The sequence below is a fragment of the Psittacula echo genome (assembly GCF_963264785.1).
Source record: "Psittacula echo genome assembly, chromosome: 4".
Classification (NCBI taxonomy): domain Eukaryota; kingdom Metazoa; phylum Chordata; class Aves; order Psittaciformes; family Psittacidae; genus Psittacula; species Psittacula echo.
This window is the reverse complement of record NC_137738.1, coordinates 6,062,123-6,081,546: the sequence shown is the minus strand read 5'-3', so window position 1 is coordinate 6,081,546 and position 19,424 is coordinate 6,062,123. Positions and strand designations below refer to the sequence as shown.

The following is a 19,424-nucleotide window of genomic DNA, read 5'->3' as shown; positions in this document are numbered from 1 at the left end:
TCATCTTGGAAAGTTCGATGCTGTATTATCCAAACATTCTAGTTCTCTGCATTTAAAATTAATATCAAGTTTCCATCTGAAGAATGTAGGCATCAGGTGCTTCATATTAAGTTACACATATAAACACTCATCATTTTTTTTCTTTCAGTTGGAAGAAATGATACACAAATCCTGGAACAAAAAGCCTCCAGAACACATCCTACATAATCAGACAGTGTTTGACTACATGCAACTAACCCTTTTGAAGAAGATCAGAATCTCCTTTTTCTATGAGTCTGCAGTAGATGTTATGAAGCTGAAGAACTTTACCATACTTCTTGTAACAGTTCATTAACGCTTCCAGAGCCGCAGGCATGTCATCCCTTGTGGAATGAAATAAAACAAGAATAAAAACAATCAAACATTACAAGCAGGAGCAGTGCATGCTGAACCCACTTCAGTCTTGAAAATTCCAAGGAAAACTCATTCAGCAGTCTATAATCCAAGAGTGTATTTCCCCATCAATATGCTACAGTTATTTTTAAAGGTAAAAGTTTTCCTACAAACAAATACCATGCTTGACAACCACACGCATGAAAACAAGCTACAGATTTATGCTTAAACCTCTTGGCTTAAACTTTTGACTGCATCACCACTATTCACTACAAAGTAAACAAAGGTGTGACTGTTGCTCATCATTAGATGTACTTAACTTCTGAAGTAAAACTTAAGTTCTGCTATGTACTATCATGACAAAACCCCAATTCTATGGAACTTTCAGTTTGTATTTAAGAGTTCTATTTTTTTTGTTAATAAGTAATATTGTGCATATTATATTACTTCCAAAAGTCTGTTTAGACATTTTTAAGCGCTCTAAAATTTTTCCAAATTCTACTTTTTTTTTTATTTCAGTACGTATCTCCAGATTCAAGCAAGATAACCACAGCTCTCTTCAGATTCCTTCACATTTGCTTTACACCTTAATGGACTAGCTGTAAATAATCCGTTGATTTCCATTTCATCATATTTGAGGGGCTAGCATTTTTCCATCCTATATAAAGTTATGAATCCAATGGATACTGGATTTTTGGCCATGTATTTTTTACAAATAATTCAACAATATATTAAGGTACCAAAATGTATTTTACGCTGGCCTATGTCACATAAAGCCACAGCACTATTCCATATCCACAGTACCAGCAAATTAGTGTGTAAGATGCTGACTTCCTTAAATGTGCTTATTCAGGAGCCTTTGAGCAGTTAAGTACCAGTAAGAAGCACGGTATTTCCATCTTTGTTATGTCAGTCCTTTGCTTAATTTTTAACCTAACTATAAACACCTTCAGAAGTATCTACAGTTAAAATACAAAACTGCAAAGCCATCAAAACAATCAGATCTGGAACTTAAAATAACAACAAAACGCAAATTAACTTCTTCTACTGTGCAACTAACAAAACTACATCATCTGCTGCAGACCCTTTTATAAAGGACTGCAACTATAGCTAAAAAAACAAAACAAAAAAGAAAAAAACCCAAAACCCCCCAAAAGCAACCAAAAATCCAACCCAAAACCAACAGAAGACAACCACTGGAACACTGATAAAACAGTATCTGAAGTTATTCTTTGAAGGAGAAGGTTTGAACTGAAATTGAAACCAAGCAAAATGACATGCATGAACCTTAGTAAGCAGCCAAACAGCCCACAACAATGTATGTTAGATTTTAAAATGCTTATCAAATAAAAACTGTTTGGAAGCAGGCAAGGAAAGAAATAAAGAATTTTTAAAAATAATAATGAAACCACTTAGCAGCAACAGCTGAAGGCCATAATAAAACTGACTTGAAATAATGATTTTGCATTCCCGAATTAACTTTCTAATTGATCAACTGAACCTCAACAAATTAAGACACTACTGCTAAAACAAGCCAAATTCAGATGTCCTCCCATTGCATTTCTTATGCAGCACAAATTTTGCTTTTTTCGAAGAATAAATATCTAGATTACAAAATATTACAATCTCCATTTAGGTTAATATTTAAAAACAAAAAAGAAAAAAAAAGACTAAAACGCAGAAGAATTCATTTTGTTCAGTAATACTGGCATTCTGAAAATGAAGCTAAGATGATGGATTTCTACCTTATCCCCCTTACCGAGCCCTGTTTACAGTGCATCTTCTGGCACCCCATGGAGTCATTTGAATTTTTGTCATTTGGGGTGAAGACTAAATTACAGGTTAATTTCAAAACTGCAAGTAGATGTTGCAGGCTAGATTACTGTCATAAAAGAGAAATACTATGGTAGTTACCATAGACAGATATAAAGCTTTATATAATCAGTATTTTTCTCCTGCTTTAGACGCAAGTTCAGTTAACATCTAAAAAAAAAAAAAAAACCCAACCCAGTTTTACAGAAAACTACTCAATTTGTAAGGAGGCACAACAACATTCATACATTCAAATTAAAGTTTTCAGTGATAAACCTAGCTTTTCAGATTGATCCTCAAACAGCTATGGTATTGTCTCGGCTGTATTCCTGAAGGATTACAGTGACTGTTTTTAGGTCAAAGTTCTCAATAAATGAATGAATAATCAGAATGCCATTCAAACAGGAACATTAACAGTTTTCTAGCCTCTAAACGTGTACTACTGAAGGCATTAATACTGTATATTCAGAGAAAAATGTCAGCAGAGAACTGAGATAAAAATGGAAATACTGGTACTTATTGCTCAAAGGTGGCTGAGTAAATCTGCGTTTAAGGAGGTCAGTATCTTACATACTAATTTACTAGACATTTGTTTTGAATCTATTGAAATCTGATATATTTGTTCAGTTGCATTCAAGCAACCAATGAGTCATTCACCATTTACTAGAGAACAAGGTTTATAAAACTGATAAATGACAAAACTGGCAATAACCAACTATAAAACAATGAAAGGTACAGAAGTTCAGCCTCTAGAAAAGAATTGTTCATACCGCCACTGCAAAGAAAAAAAACATCAAGCCTATGCTTGTACTTCAGTTAATATTATTTATTCAACAATTCGCAGTATTTCTTAATTGTCACAAGCTGCAGTTAATTCCAAGTAAGTACCGGCAACTACTTTTGTAAGCAGTTTCTACAATCCTGTTGGCAAATGAATGAAAATGAAAATCAGGAACTTACTGTGGGCTTCAAATTTTGAGTGTGGGTAACAGGTTAATGGTTTTGTTATGACTAATTATAAAAACCCCCAACAAACCAAAACCAAAACCTGCACAAAAAAAGACTTTTCACATTTTAAGAAAATGTATTTAGACTTGAGGTCTTTAAGATAACTAATAGCCATACATTTGAAACTATTTAGCAGCCTTTTTGTAAGAACCTGTGCACGGCAAAAACCCTTTTATTTTCCCAAAAAGATACTGACTATAGCACTAAAATAAAAGCCTGGTCCAAAATTACTAAGACAAAAAGGAAATAAAGCCTATACACTCATAGCCATGTTGGCAAAATCTCATTTCCAGTGTCATTCTAGACAAAACAGCATTTAAAATGGGAACACAGCTGATCCATGCTTCATTTTGAGTTGGCCAGATACTACAGCTTTATGTTACTCACAAATATTACATGTCCACGGCTAATAACTGTTCCACTTAAAGATTAGGTGTATTTTTCCCTCTCACTGAAACTTGTTATTTTAAAAAGAAGATATACTATTATTTTGAATGACAGAAGAGGCCTTAGTCATCACTGTATTATGCTCAGCCCTCATGTAATTCCAGAAGAGTCCTACTTGGGTGTTATTTCTCAATTAAATTGTGCTAGGGTGAAGATATTGTAAGTTCGTGGGTTCATTTGGTTTCTCTTTAGGATGCCTATGATGTCCAAGATACTACCGGGCGCAATTTTCAAAACTATCTGCATGGGCAGTTTTACTCACACAAAGCTGTTTCAAGAGACAAAACTACTCAGATGCCTGAACATTTGCAGAACACACTCTGTGGCAGGACTGGCTATAACATGCATGGATATAACATCCCCCTTCAATTTCAACAAGCCACTCCCATCTTGCTTCAAGAATGCAGCACTAAATCTAACCCTTTTACTTGTAATAAACAACTTTCCCAACCAGAGAGTCCGCCTGATAAAAATAAGACTCCAAATATTGATTTTAATTGGAATGAAGTGCTGCAACATTATGCATAAAGCTTTAGTGAAGTGGCAATTTACCTAAGGGGTTTACTGATTGAAAAGCTCTCAAACCTGAAATCACTAGAGGTAGAAAAGAAAAAAGAGGACTCTGGGGGGTGGAGGATAGACTAGTAAAACAAATCCCTCTCTACAAATCTGAAACAGATGTTAGTGTAGAGGGAAGTCAATTCAGCAAGGTACAATCAGCTTTACAAAAATTATTCTGTTAAAAGAGAACGGGCTCTTGAAAGAGCTAAATGTTTTTCTGTTCATTTGCTATACTAAGGAATCTTCAAGGAGACTGGTGTTGCAATTACAACTAATCCTCCCCAAAAAATTAACTGTGTTGAAGGCTTTGTAATTTCCCTAGGTACAATTTAGCTGTCACTTACTTTAAAATTTACTCAAACATGCGTTCGGAACAGCACTAACTTCACATGTCAAGTGCTTTCCAGCCAATTGAGTCTAAACTGGAAGTCGGTGTTAAACAACTGAATGATTAGACAAGATAGCTCATTTCCCTGCTCTTTTGTTCAGAATAAAATGCCACATTTACATTATCAGACTCAACAGGATTTTCTGACAGAGGGAGAAAAAACCCTAGTGAACACTGTCCGTACCAAGCACATGAAGCCTGTCATTTACCAATCATCCTTCAAAAAGCAATAGCCATGAATGTAACTTAATTACGACCCAATGATCCTTGACGAAAAATCATCTTATCACTGTCCTGTCCCCATAGGGCAAATGAGACACTTTTGTCCTTTGGCACTGATGATGCTAAATTTCTAATTGCAATAATGGAGTAAGAGAGGCAAACATCCCTGATTTCACTGCAACACATAACGAGTTTTAATACAAATATCTGAAATAAAGCCACTACAAATTAGGAAAAAAACTTCTTCCCACTAGAGGCAGCCCCGCCCCCCCGTATCACCTAATTTTAAAAGATGCCTATTTTAAAAAGTAAATTCAAAAGTCAATTAACTTATATGTGCTACAGAATCATCTCAAAACAAAATTATAGGTGAATTTAACTCCATGAAAAGAACAGACGAAAAACTGCCAAGGCACTACACTCAGGATGTATCGTATCTACTACATGAGAAGTTAAACGAGTGTAAGATTAATCACAAACCAGCGCACACAATGCTTTACTGGACAATGCTGTATTAAAATTCACCAAGCATATTTTAAGAGACACAACCGAGCTATAGCTTTTTGATTGTTTAATACACAGCTATTAACTGCTTGCATTCACTGACTTAAAACTACAAAATATTTTACTCTTACAGCATGTAACAATGTTTTCACAGTTTACCTGCAAATTTCCTTTCCTTTGCTTAAGAGCACTCGCAAAATAGAGAACTGGTAAATTTCAAACTTGAAACCATTCTGGTTTGTTTCTTTTCTCTGAGGTGGTATTATTAAAGGAGAGAAGAAACAAACTTCTGTTAATGAACATACAGGAACCATATCAAGTTTTTAAGACACATATTCCTATTTTGCGTTGTATGAAAGTTGACTTGTGCAGCTTTTTTGAAGAAAGAAAAAAAATCATCAGTAGTTACTGCATTCATTCATTTATCATCCTGTAATAGGTATTACCAAAGAATCATAAAGCACAGGAGCAGTTAGCTTCACAAAGCTCTTCAGTTTTGTAAACTGCCTCATGTTTTCCTGTGACAGTGGGTACAGAAAGCAAAAGCCAAAACCATCATCAAAACTGTAGGAATTTTTATGTGGTGTAGGTAACACAACTGTTTCCAATTATTAGCAGTTGGAAGACGGTTCAAAACTAAGCCATGTTTTAAGAAAAAGCGCAAGCTTTTCACATCCTTGCAGATTTTAGAAATGAAGATTTTTGTCATCCTGTCCAAGGCAGGCTGATCACCTTGAAGGACAGAGCAAGATTCCACACGTGGACTGTATCAATTTTTAATGTGACTTCACCACCTTGAGAAACTGCTCAAAGTCATAAGTATCATGCAATTAAAGGCAGGGGGTGGCTCCCCTTAAATTCACTTAGGGTAAAAAACCCCAAGGTAGTATGAGTTCTTTCTCTAGTTACTTCAGTTAAATACTTCTCAAAACATTAAAAGCAAAATGCCCATTCCACTAGAATATTAGATTTTGTTGGCTTTTGACAAGTTATACTGTTCATCATCAACAATTTTTTTGTTTTCCATGCTCTGCTGTCAATTGTCACTTTTAATATGCAACAGGACTCAACAAGAATTTCAGAGTATCCAGTACTTGGTACAGAAAAAAAGGGGTAGATAAAAACATTTTACACCTACAATTGCTGAAATCCTCAAAAGCAAATCACAGATTTATTTTGCAAGCAATTAAAAAGTCTGAAATAAATTAAGAACACAAAACACCAGCATAACCACTGCTGTGGAACATTAAAAAGTATCCTGTGTCTAATTTGAGAGGCATGCTGATGACCTGCAGCTAAATGACAGCATTTCAGTATGATACTTGAGCTCTAGGATGGCAAATAGTTAAGCACTACTTCTGAAAGAAATGACTAACACTTATTTCAGTCACTCCTAACTTTCAAAAACTCTTAACATCTCCAAGACGTGCACACACACACACATATAAAACCAAAGTCAAATCTAGTTATCCCTCCCAAGCAAATTATGTGGAAAAAGCTTCCCCCTTCTGTTCTAACACTGGAGAGGAAGCAAGTCTCTTCACCAATAAGGTCCCCCCCAAAAAACACAGGAAATGAGCTCACTTTGAATTATATTTATATATATGAAATACAGTAAGCTGAACAACTGAGTACCAATGACTTGTAGCCAATACAGTTCCACAGTATGGAATTATTTTTTCCTTTAAAAATCTAGTCCCATAAAAAGGTCCCTAAATCCTAAAAAAAACCCCCAAAAAACAAAAAAACCCTAAAAAAAAATCCTTAAAAGTTTTACCAAACATTTATAATCCAAAAGGCTGTGGAATCACACTAAAATAAGACTCTTTAGTGTCCCTCTGCATCCACAATATGATCATATATTTATTTACATTATACACTACTTCTCAAGTGAAAAGAACCCAAGTAGCAGCACGATGTACAACTTGCATGTCAACATGCATAAAGCAATTATGTAAAATGCAGCTGCTCTCACTGCACACTGCAAAGCATATCAGATATTTTTCCGACACATTAGTTACATATGATTGCAGTTAAATTACTTTCATAAACATCTGCCTTGTCTTGTGATGCAACCAAGGCAGTGTCGTTGACTGAAGAGATATACACTGTATTCTTAATTGTTGACCACTACACTAAAACACTATTTTAGAAGAGAATGTACACGCATCTATCAAGGTACATTTTTTTGACAAGAATTTTGAATAAAGAAAACATTATCCGGACACTGCACACCCAAAATACTCATAAGAACCCAAAAACTCTACATGTTAACAGAAATGTGTAGAAATACGCATCTTTGAGGTTAAGCTTCAGAATACTATAAAAAAAAATCGTTTATTTCATAGGCATTATATTTAAGCCAAGAACATCGCATATGTGAATTGAACTGCAAGAAACTGATCAATCACTCTAGCTGCAAGAGATTAAAATCCAGCAACAACATAAATAACGTAAGAAAAAAATAGAAGGATTGTGCATATGGCAAAGGAAGTGAAAAGGGACTCTTGGCTCAATTTTAGTAAGAAATTGTTACGTATTTCATACGTACATTCATTCAAATATCTTACACCTCATAATGAAAATTTACGCAAAGGAACATGACACATGGAATTACTTCCTGACAGAATGAATGTATGAACTTCCTTCTCTCTATTAAAAGGTATGAAAAGTATATATGGGAAAAAAAAAACCAAAACCAAACCCCAGAGAGCACAAGACAAATCAGACAGTACTCTCTCTGAATTTTAAATTCAGTAACATGGCAGTAACAAATTATCTGAGTTATGTGAATTAAAAATATTTTGGTGTTCGACAACTGCCCTTCGACTCACCTGAGATGCACTGGATGGCACAGCAAAATAATGCTGTTTTGACGGGAAAACACATGCCACTTAGCCACAAGAGCTGAGGCTACAGCTATCACGCTCTGAATAGCTACCTTGTCAGATAGACTTTAGAACCAACTATTATAAGAATATTCCAATATATAGCCACTTAATTTCTGATGTGTACATAAAACACAGCTGTTGCTCCCAGAGCCATGGTGTGATGTATAACTGATGAAAATACTTATCTAAACCATATTCATAAGTTACTATTCCTAAATCACTTCAGTACCTTATGTGCATGCACGTGATTTCATTTTTATGTGCAGAAGCACTTTCAAACATGTATGTGTAACTGTGCGTAGCGCACACAGGTCATATAACACAAATACATAACTTGTTTCATCTGAAGCCCAACCATAGCTTACTTTTCAAGGTGAACTGTAATCAGAGGGGAATGAAGGGCAGCAGTCTCTGCCAGCCCCAGGTTCACAATGGTCTCATGTAATCGGTTCACTGTTTCAACTTCACCTCGCATGGCAGCGGCATTAAGGATGCGGAAAAAAGATGCAACTGTTCTGTCTGAGATAGGAACATCCTTCTCTTTCATCTCCGTTAGAATGTTAATAGCATCTACAATGAAACAACACAAAAGACCCTTAGGTAATTTCATGTAGGGAAAACAAACTGCTATTAAAACAGCATTTCAAACCCAGCAGGAATGCAAATTCTGGCGTATAATGCCGATTTCAAGTTAATTACTACTTGCATTTCTAAACGAGACTACAATTATAAATCCACAATAGCATGGTTTTATCATTTTGCTGCAACTTTGACTACAAATTATAGATAGGAACTGTGTGCCCACTCTGCACCACGTAACCCTGTACAGTCTGCCCTATAGCTGCAAGATTCTACTAAATGGATGCTTTTATCGTTCGATGCTAACATCTGCTAAATCACTCCATTGTTTCTTCAGCAGATGGCTTGTCACGAGGCCAGATAATAAAGATATGTTTACACTGTATATACAGCCAGACTAATGGTCTGATACCGATAGGGCCTGTTTGCTGTGTCGATACTAATTAGCCAAGGACAGCCAATGAAAGCTTTCTAACAGACTGCATGTTAAAACATTAGGTTCATTAAGCTTCATTAGTAAGGCAGAAATAAACATTTTGGTATATGGAATAAGTGCATTTTTATAATGTTCTTAATTATTGCACAGATGGAATGTTTTGACCACTTTACATTTGGCTACATTTACGAACTGTTTTATTTTCTGAGGACATTTATGCTCTTATAAGCAAGCTAATCTTTTCAAGCTGCTTTAAGGCAGAGGTGGTCACAATCTGATTTATTATGATTTTGAAGACCTCAGCTTTGTTTTATTATTTTCTAACAGTAAGCTTAATAAGAGGCCAAGACAAATTTCAAAGAAAGATCTTACAAGAAAAAAAAAAAAGACATCTGCTTTTTAATTTTATTGTATAGGGTTTTTTAATTTTATTGTATAGTTTTTTAATATAAAAATACAACCTTTTGTGTCTAAGGCTTGGACCACGCTTTTATGGTGCTAAGACTTCTACAAAATCATAGAACTCAATGTTCAGAATCACCTTTTAAAATAGATGACACAGCCTACAGTTCTTTTAAAGATCAACCAAATCATGTAAATTACAGAATTATATTAGACTAAATTACAGAAATTAAAGAGCTAACAGCTTAATGCAAACACCTAGAAATACAAAATAGGCAGTTTGCAGAACACTCATTAAAAGCCAAAATTTCCAGGCAGTTTGACAGATCTGACTCTAAATTCAGTAACAAACACATAAAAGAATACTAACAGAAAAATATATACCTTATAAAAAGTTAAATGATTTTTTGCAGTACTTGGCTCTTATGAGAAGGTTATGTTTATAGGTTTTATGTTCAGCCTTCAGACCTTCTTAAGCAAAAACAAAGCCATTAGTCTAGGCACATACGCAATTTGTGCCATAAGTCATGATCTTCAAACTCAATCCAAACAGCAATGCTAATAAAAACTAGCTGCAGAAATGCAAAAAGCACTGAGCTGTGCAAATGTAAATGACAAGCTTGCCAATCCATTAAAACTAATGGCCTGCACTGTCCAAGCATCTCTGGTTGAATTCACATGCAAATTTGTATGCAAAATGTTCAAGCACTTTTCAGGACATGATATACCATTAATATCAACTCACATTTTTATTCTTCAGCCACGATACCTTTATTATATAGCAGAAACACACAATGAAAGCAAACAGATTACCTTCTAGTCTACCATGCTTTCCTAAGACTTCTACCAGCGCTATGTACTTCTGAGTGTCGAGAGCAACAGGTGAATTCTTAGGGAAGCTAGAAATTAAGACATTAAAACTTGTATTAACAGCAGCTCACATTTCATGGATTCAACTTAAAGATTTACTTTCAAAACTACGTAACAAAACAATAGCACTGAGAGCTAAAATTTATAGAAGTGTTAAGGGGAAAATCTAGTAAGACTTTAAAAGATGCATCATTAAACATGATTTAAAAATACTATCCACACACCTTCCCACCCCCAAAACCCAAAAGGTATATTTTAAAAAACCAAATGGTTTCATTATTTGGTAGTTATTGCATGAAATAGGGTATTTCCCAGAAGCCTGGGAAGAAAACTCAGTCCACATAGCTCAGGCAGGGCTGTATTCTTTTCTGTGAGAGGCTATTTACCTGTAGTAACAAGTTAAAAGCTACTACTTTGAAGTTCCTGCTATGTGTTTGCTTTCTTTTTTCCGGAACTTTTAAAATTCATTCATTCACTGTTGTTTCTCTTTGTAACAATTCAAAGAGTCACTTCTTAGCAATATCATGCTACATGCGAGGCAGATCAGTAAAAACATGCTACTGCAGTGAAGCTCCACTAGAAGACTCAATTTTACTTCACGCAGGCTCACTATGGGGCTGTGCCAGAGCAGTAGTACAGTCAAAACCAATATGCTACCATTATTTGCAGAGTGGCAAACTTCTTGATATTCATAACACAATCATTTTGCATAATTTCAAAGACTAGCAAGGTTTAATGAGCACCTGATTGCTAACCTACTGTAAACCTGGAGCAAATAGTTTGTGAGTGAATACGAGAGAAAAGTAACACAAAACTTGTTCTATATCCACTGCAGCATCAGACTGGAATGAGGCTTTTAAGGGAAAAAGGGAAAGGAGCAAATAGAAACATGATTTGCAAGAATTTGCTCTGGGATAACTCACACACATAGTATGTTTTAGCTGGGAGCTAATTTTTATGGCCAAGATACAAAGCTCTGAAGATGAAAAATTTTAAGTAGAATGTTTGTTGACAGTTTTAAAATAACGTCACTCAAACACTGCTATTCTAAAGACAATACAGGTGCAGTGCATTTTTAACACATTCTAGGTGCTTTCTAAGACAATGCAGGTACTTTTTTTTCACCCTAAATTCAGCCAAGCTTCAATACAGGCACAAGGTACATTTAAAATAAAACCAAACCAGATCCTACATAGCAATTTGCCTTAAAAAAGAATAAAATAATAATTACTGACCATACAAAGTAGCTGTTTCTGATGTTCAATTATACAAGGCAAATTTTTTGTTTCAAAAAACCACACCCATGACTCCTTTAAATGCACATACATTGGTGGGGAGAACTAATTAAAAATGGATGAGGGGGTTAATACTCAACCTACTTAATTCAACAAGGTCTGTGTATCAGCATAAATCTCTGTGACATGTTTCAGTGCCGGTGTACTTACACTTTTTCTTTCAGGTTCATTGCCTCTTCTACATTATCATGTCGACAGCACAAATTTATTAAGGCTGCATAGCCACCGACAACCATGTCCGGTTCGTATTTGGCTTTCACTTCAAGGGCTTTTTGCATATTCTAAAAAAGGAACAAAGCAAAGATGTGAACTAGAGGAAAAGTCAGTATGACATTATGATTCTTCTATGTTCTGTGTGCAATTACATGGCTGCTTTAGTACTTTCAGTAGCACAAGATCACATTTGAAAACAGTGCTTTAATGAATAAGAAATTTTAAGAGTGAAAGTTATTTTGCAGAAATCAGTATTTTTCTAAAATACCTTTTAGATTCTTTTTATAGATTTCTAAATATATTTTCTTGCTTTGTATTTCTAGCATGTTTTAATCTAAGACTTATTTTTTTTTAATCCAGACACACACCATAAAATGATTGACCCAAATTTTAAACCAGTTCTTATTTATTTGGAATTCGTAACAACTTTCACCTGGCACATTGCCAAACAGATAACAAAACTACTTTCTAAAGAGTAAGAAACTACTTAATGATCCCACAGAAAGCTCATTTTTTTCCTACTTTCCTATTCATACATTTCACCACTCTGAACTTACAATGGGTGTTTGCTTCTAGTCTTATTTCACAAGCAAAATTGTAGAGACAGATAGTTGAGAATCACTCTTTCTAAATTGTATTCTTAGGAACACAGAATATTGTGCTATCATCTGCACAACTGTTACTGTTCCTATATATACAGCTTTATAGGCAGGATCATACTGACCGAGAAACTGAATAAAAGTGTGGTGATACCCCACAAATTACAGACACACACTAAATGAATGTAAACTACAGCTGGACGCCTGCCGAATGAAGGCAAGAGACCCTTTATCTCAGAAGAGCTTTCCTCCTGCAGGAAAATGGAATTTCAATCCCTGCATTAACAACCTAGTAATATTTGAATTGCAAATGACTAGTGCATGTATCAGTTGCTTGACAATCTAGATATAAGAGACTGGAGCCATGGCTTGAAAGGACATTTGGCATGTATGATAAACCTATCACAGCTGTTACTATCATTCACTTTGCAGATTATTGTAAACAAACTTCAGCAACCCCAAAACATGCCATTCAAGGTGTTGCTGAAATTAGTTAACCTTTTGATTTAATTGCTTTTTGCACTTATGTTTGATTTATAAGCATCAAACCATGAAACCTGAAGCACTGCACTTGTCTTTGCTTAACTATGTCTTTCCATAATACAGTCATTTATGCCCCTTTAAAAATATAGCTATGTGTTTCCAATTATCTCTGCATTGCTTAAGATACCTCTTCTTCACAAAGAGCATGTATGAGTTGTTTCAAGACATCTGTAATAGGCTGGTTTTCAGCTTTCTGCTTTTCTAGTTTCTTCTCCAAAGCAGACACGTCAGGTTTAGCACTCTAAATGGAAGTAACAGAAAGAATGTCAATTGCAAAAACACCATTCCCTGAACAACTTGTCGGATCACTTTAATAAAAGACAGACAAAATAATCCTCTTCTTTCATACTCTTAAGAAATTTTTTAATCATTTAAGGTGCTTTTATCTGTTTAAATAGCAGATACTAATTGAAGATTTGACTCAGAATGCAGTAAAAAAACCCGTGAAGTAGCATATCTACAAAGGTCAACATTACTATTTCTCTCGTACTCAGTTCTTTGTGTTCAGGGAAGCAGGGAATAGAAGCCTGTTTCTTTTTCCATCTCCACTCTGCTCAGATCAGAGATGTAAAGGCTTGACACTCCACCATTAGAAGCAGTATGGATTTATATGGTTCCTGCCACTCAAGTGGATCACTGTAATTTACACAAGCATGAATTAAGCACCACCACTGTTAACTAACTAGAACTTTCAAGAAAAATATATATACTAGACAGGGAAACTGAGGCACGAAGCCTCAGCCAACTCCAAGGTCAAGTATCAGGTCTGTATGTAAATCTGGACAGCCTCTACTCCTACTCTGGAAAGTAACCTCTGAACTTCAAATGGTAGATTAAAATAACGCTAATATACTTCCATGATCTGAAAGCTAGTGATTACACTTCATCTAAAAACCCATATCCAAACATTGTTATTACAGTAAGAACAAGCATAGCTATCTGTGAATTTACTTACTTCTGGAATGTTGTCTGTAGACAGGATTTTTTTATGAGACAGTAATAATCTTGCATCCTAAAACGTAGCAAGACAAAGATATCACAAATTTCCCCTAAAAAAGTTCAATCCTTAAGCATATTATGCTAAAAATGTTAAAGTTAATTATATAATTGCAATGTTAAAAAAAAAAAAAAAAAGCTGTATTCTACAGCATTAATACACTGACTTGAAACAGCACTTATTAAATGTATCCTTTTCACAAATGAAATGAAAACAGCTTCTACAGTGAAAAATCTTGGAAAGGTTAAAAGGCTTACACACAATCACTGCATAACAATATTTATTTTGCAAAGGAGAATACAGCTACAGAGTACAGTTTTTTTAGCTTCAAAATAATTGCTATAGAACCACAGACCTTAATTAATTCAGGAACTTGAGAGGAGTCCAGCAGTCTGCAAATGCCGCTGTAGTGGGTTGTAGGGATAACTATATTCTGTACCAAGAGGTGGGGAAAAAATTATATGAGTTTTGAAACACAACCAAACTGAAATTTGTCTAACAGAAATTATCTCAGACGTAATTCAAGTCTCCAGCTCATGCATGTCATTGAGAAGTGGTCTGGTTGTACTTAAAAGCAGCAATTTCAAACCTAATAGATACATGTCAGGCAGGACAGGCATTATGTAGCAAAAAATGAAATGGTACCATCTTCTTCAGCTGATGGAAGTATTGTCTCAAACGCTCCTCCTTGGCCTGTACCTCTGAGTCACTCATGCTGTCAATCAAGTGATAAAGAAAATAGCCAACAGCTTCTGTGGAAAAAAACAAGAGAAAGCATTCCACTAAAATTACTGAGACTGTCATGTTATCAAGATTAATTTATAAGAAATCATTTTGGTGTGAGATGTCACCCTGATGAGAGGCTCTGGAATGGCAACAATGATCACTGAGGCATAGAGATTATGTGGTTTGGGAGCACATATCTAACTGGTGAGTGAAAGGAATATTAATTATTTTCAGACCTAGTGACAGCTTTTCAGTACAGAATCTTACTTCAATCTATTTTTTCCACTACTGTGTGACAGAAGTGGTACTGCCCAAGGCCTTCCCCCCCTTTCCTGCCCGCTACCCCAAATAGTTGCCACAAATATTTTGTCATTGCTCAAAAGAAGGAACAGATTTCTAATGCTTTGCATATTTATTCTGTACATTTTATGCATTATATTCCATTACTAAGCCACATTAAGTATAGGAATATTAATATAAGAACATAAAAAATGTTTTAAACATTAGGCCAGCTAATACTGAAGAAGCTGCCTATTAGCCAATGAAAATCAAGATTAACAGATTTTAGCAATAGTGCTAAGTTTATTATCTATGATAGTATAAAAATACATGGGGTCCTGTTGCCAAGAATAGGAACAGCATCAATTATTGTCTCCTCACAGGTTAGCTTTCGCCAAATGCCCTTGCCCCTCTGGCTTTGACAAGAGGGACCACCCCCCCCCCCCCTTTTAAAAAAAACAAAACAGATTATATAAAATGATATACTTATTTCAAACTAGAAGATTTGGGATGTTCAGTACTATTTCCTTTCATGAAATCAGAAGAGCTACTAACGGTGAAACTAAGTTGAAAGACTGCCACCTTTTCTCTTTTTTTTAAAGTATTTAAGCACTGATCCTGCGTCCATTCTAAATCTCTTTTGGTCCATAAATTTAGAAAAATAAATCACTATCCGCAAGATTTGTCTCTAAAAAAAGATTTTATGGATCTCACAAAATATGCTCTGATTATTTGAATCAGGATTTTACCCAACATGTTTTCAAATTTCACTTTCAAAAAGAAGCAATCAGTGTTTACTGTTGTAATCCCTCAAACCCATCATTACACAGAAGAACGGATTTGTGGATAAGTTACAATCACAGAAATTGAAACTCTACCAGTTGGTCCTGCTGCAGGCGTCAGGCAATAACGTTCATCCTTGTACAACACTTCTGTTATCTGGTAAAGACAGAATAATCGTACATTGCAGCCAAAAGAAGCAAGCAAGGACAAATAGTATCTGAAATTGAATTCTCAAAATAATAAAGCATTTCTCTGTTAAAGTATTATTCTTTACCACATCACAGTAATTCCCTAAGAAATACAAAAGGTTTTTTTTGTAAATAATAGGTTTTTCTTGAGAAAATATTGCAAGCAAAATGCTTCCTGAGGTATGGCAGCAAGACAGACACTCTAGTATACTGTTTATGTATTGCTCTACAGAAAGTTAGCTGCTGTAAGACATTGCTTAAAGCAAGTATGAACCACTGTCATCCCCGGAGATGCTACAATTATTTTCCAGTTTACTGAAAGGCTGAAACTGGTCCATAAAGCTTTTTTTTTTTTTTTTTAATTTATTTTGAATGAACCAAATACATAAAGAAAATAGAGGAACACCATTTATTGTGCTCTGCTACATTTAACTAGTACAGCTATTGTAAATAAGTGCAACTTTGAATGACAAAATATGCATCCATAAAATTAATTGGACTAAATATAGCACACATCCCATCAGTCATACAAACTGAAGGAATACATACATTTTACTTTATCAGAAGAGAAGCATTTACTTCAAAGCCCCCACATCCTATGTACAAATACTTTAACCTAAACTACAGCACTTCAAAAAGCCATCTGACTATTCTTAAGGAAATTACATCATCTCTAGTTAAAATCAGAGATTTTAAGTATTTCAAGAATATTGCTTTATCTGCCATGATTCTAGAATGCAATCTCAACGAAGTCTGAGGTAAATACATTCCCACTGTCAAAGCGCTGTGTTTCAAGCAATGATAATTGTTAATGAAAACGGACAAAGCCAGAAAATATCAAATGTGCAATGGAATACTGTGACTATCACTTCTCATTCTACCAACACCACCGACACTGTGCACAGTTAAACTACAGTTTTCTTCTGCTCTTTTGCCCTCATCCTCCTATGACAAATCAAGACAATACAATAAAATCAAAGAAAGTCATGGTAACAGTTTTCCTTCTACATCAAATCTCCGAAAACACCAAAAAGGATGGGTAACAGAAAACAATCCATGTAAATGGGTGATATTATCTCTAAAGCTAAGTACCTATTTCCTTCCCAAGTTAGCATTTCTCATTTTAGAATGTCAATACATATATTTACTCATAAATTTAGTGAAGATAACGAAACGTATCTTCTTCCACTGTGGAGAACAACAGAAGTAACTTTAGATAAAACTTCTTGTGCAGGCAACCATTACTTCAGTCCTCTGACTGTCCTTAAAAATCAATTTCATAATAGGAGTACTAGGAGATGCCTTTTTCCTCTCTCCCTACCTTCCCTTTGTACCTGTTAAATGCAAAAGACAGACAGATGCAGAGGACAAAACCATCCTCTCACCATAATCCTCATGCAACATAAAAAGGCAGGAAATTTCAAAAAAACCCCATCATCTCACAAGCTGTACCCAATTTAAATGAACCACTAATCAGTGACTTTCCCAACTACAACTTTCATTTCATTCCAAGATTTCTTTGCAAAATCTAAACCATACTGCAAGCCATGCATTAGTCAGCAGGTACAGTATCAAAGAAAAAAAAAGACAAAATGCATAGTGCATCCCTTCCCAAATTCTATAACCACATCTCAGGCCATACCTGCCAACATCTCTGTTCTAGTGCTCAGCAAAATTTACTGACCAAGTTATATGACACCGTCTTTCTAACGGAGCCCATATCAGAGAGGGCAAAAAGAACAGTCATTTCCCCTTGAATTCACCAGGTAATTCCTTTTACCTGGCTTTGCATTCAGTGTTTTAACTTCTATAACAGAAATTCCAGAATTGTAGTTATGCTTTATTATTTTATCAGTTCTACTGTGGGGATACGAAGAAAGTTTAGGGAAGACACAAAAGCAGTCAGATTGCACAACCATGTCAGACTTTGTTCCAGAATCTACGACTTCAGCAATGACAACACTGATCTAGAAATTGAAGTAGCATAAACTACACTACATGGTAACACCATATTTGATTTTTTACAATTACACTTAGCTGTCCAATTTGAAAACTCATTTTCATACAGTTGTACAATCTACCATTGACAAAAGTCTTGCTCACATTGATCAGGTCTACAGTTATTGGGCTCAGAATTCAGATTTACAGAAATGCATCATAAAAATCCAACGTCTAAAGAACTAGATTTTATTTAAAGCATTACTATCTCCACTTACCTTGCTCCAGAGCTGTACATCATCTGAGCTGAAGAGGGCAGCAAAGGATAACAAATTAAAAGCAATAAAATGGTTTTTACTCTTGTATCTCTTTTTTAAAGATAACTTACACTGAGAATCTTTAATAAACCATTATAATTAGAACTATGATAAATTAATGATTATATCAATAAAAACAGTCATTGCCACATATTGCTTAAACCAGCTTTGTACAGAATAAACATACTACTTTTTACTATACTACAGTCACAGTTTCTTGTAAATAATTTAAAATAATGCAGCAATCCAAACAGATAGCTAAGACTACAATAGATATATTTTAGTTTCATCTTTAGTTCAATCTTTTAACATATCCTAATTGTACTTTTTTATTTTATACTTCATTCTGTTTAGCATTTCAAGATAAGCTTCGCTCAAACAAGTCACAGTTTACATAGCGCTCGATAGGTCATATTTGCTAGGGCTAAAATCTAGACTCCTCAGCATTAAAATTAATTTTTAGTACAGACAAGTAAGTACAGACAGTTATAAATCCATTAGATCATGCAAAAAAAAGTAATCAAATCTTTTAAGGTATGTTTATTATAATGAGATAAATAGATGATGTTTTAAAAAACAGAAAACAAAACACAGAAGAACTCAAATTTCTCCTCTCATAGAACAGGACAGAATTTGAAGGCGAGCACTTCTCTGACTGTCATCAGGTTACAACCAAAGATCAAACATTAACCAGTTCACTGAAGTATAATAACCAATGAAGTATAATATAAAATAATAACCAATGAAGTATAATATAAAATGTTAGCCAGTTCACTGAAGTACAAAAAGCTTGACCTATTCCTATAATTTGAAGAACATAAAAATTCTTGCTAGAAGCTATAACTTTTCAAAAACTATAAAGCAGCATTAAACTAGACAAGGCTAAAAGATCAAAACCTTACGACAGTATTTTATCTTCCTCTAATTCTTGTAAGGGGAAAATAAGGTGTCAGTCTGAACAGCTGCATAGAAACTTGAGAGCATTCAGAGAAGTTGAGGATTTTATTTAGGAGGTATAAGCCTGTGAAACATTTATTCTTTCTGTGCAACTGCC

General features: G+C 34.8%; 1 protein-coding gene across 3 annotated transcripts in view; it reads right to left on the bottom strand.

Annotated features, from left to right (window-relative positions):
- Positions 1–19,424, bottom strand: part of LRPPRC (leucine rich pentatricopeptide repeat containing) — a gene marked incomplete at its 5' end in the record, with an annotated part of 80,400 nt that overhangs the window by 40,547 nt on the left and 20,429 nt on the right. For all 3 annotated transcript variants that reach the window (XM_080614881.1, XM_080614882.1, XM_080614883.1), the window contains 10 exons: positions 238–362; positions 8,571–8,775; positions 10,436–10,521; positions 11,938–12,068; positions 13,270–13,383; positions 14,098–14,154; positions 14,495–14,572; positions 14,785–14,891; positions 16,023–16,083; positions 18,332–18,359. In XM_080614881.1, coding sequence (XP_080471007.1) covers positions 238–362; positions 8,571–8,775; positions 10,436–10,521; positions 11,938–12,068; positions 13,270–13,383; positions 14,098–14,154; positions 14,495–14,572; positions 14,785–14,891; positions 16,023–16,083; positions 18,332–18,359 — 992 coding nt within the window. The remainder of the gene's footprint in view (positions 1–237; positions 363–8,570; positions 8,776–10,435; positions 10,522–11,937; positions 12,069–13,269; positions 13,384–14,097; positions 14,155–14,494; positions 14,573–14,784; positions 14,892–16,022; positions 16,084–18,331; positions 18,360–19,424) is intronic.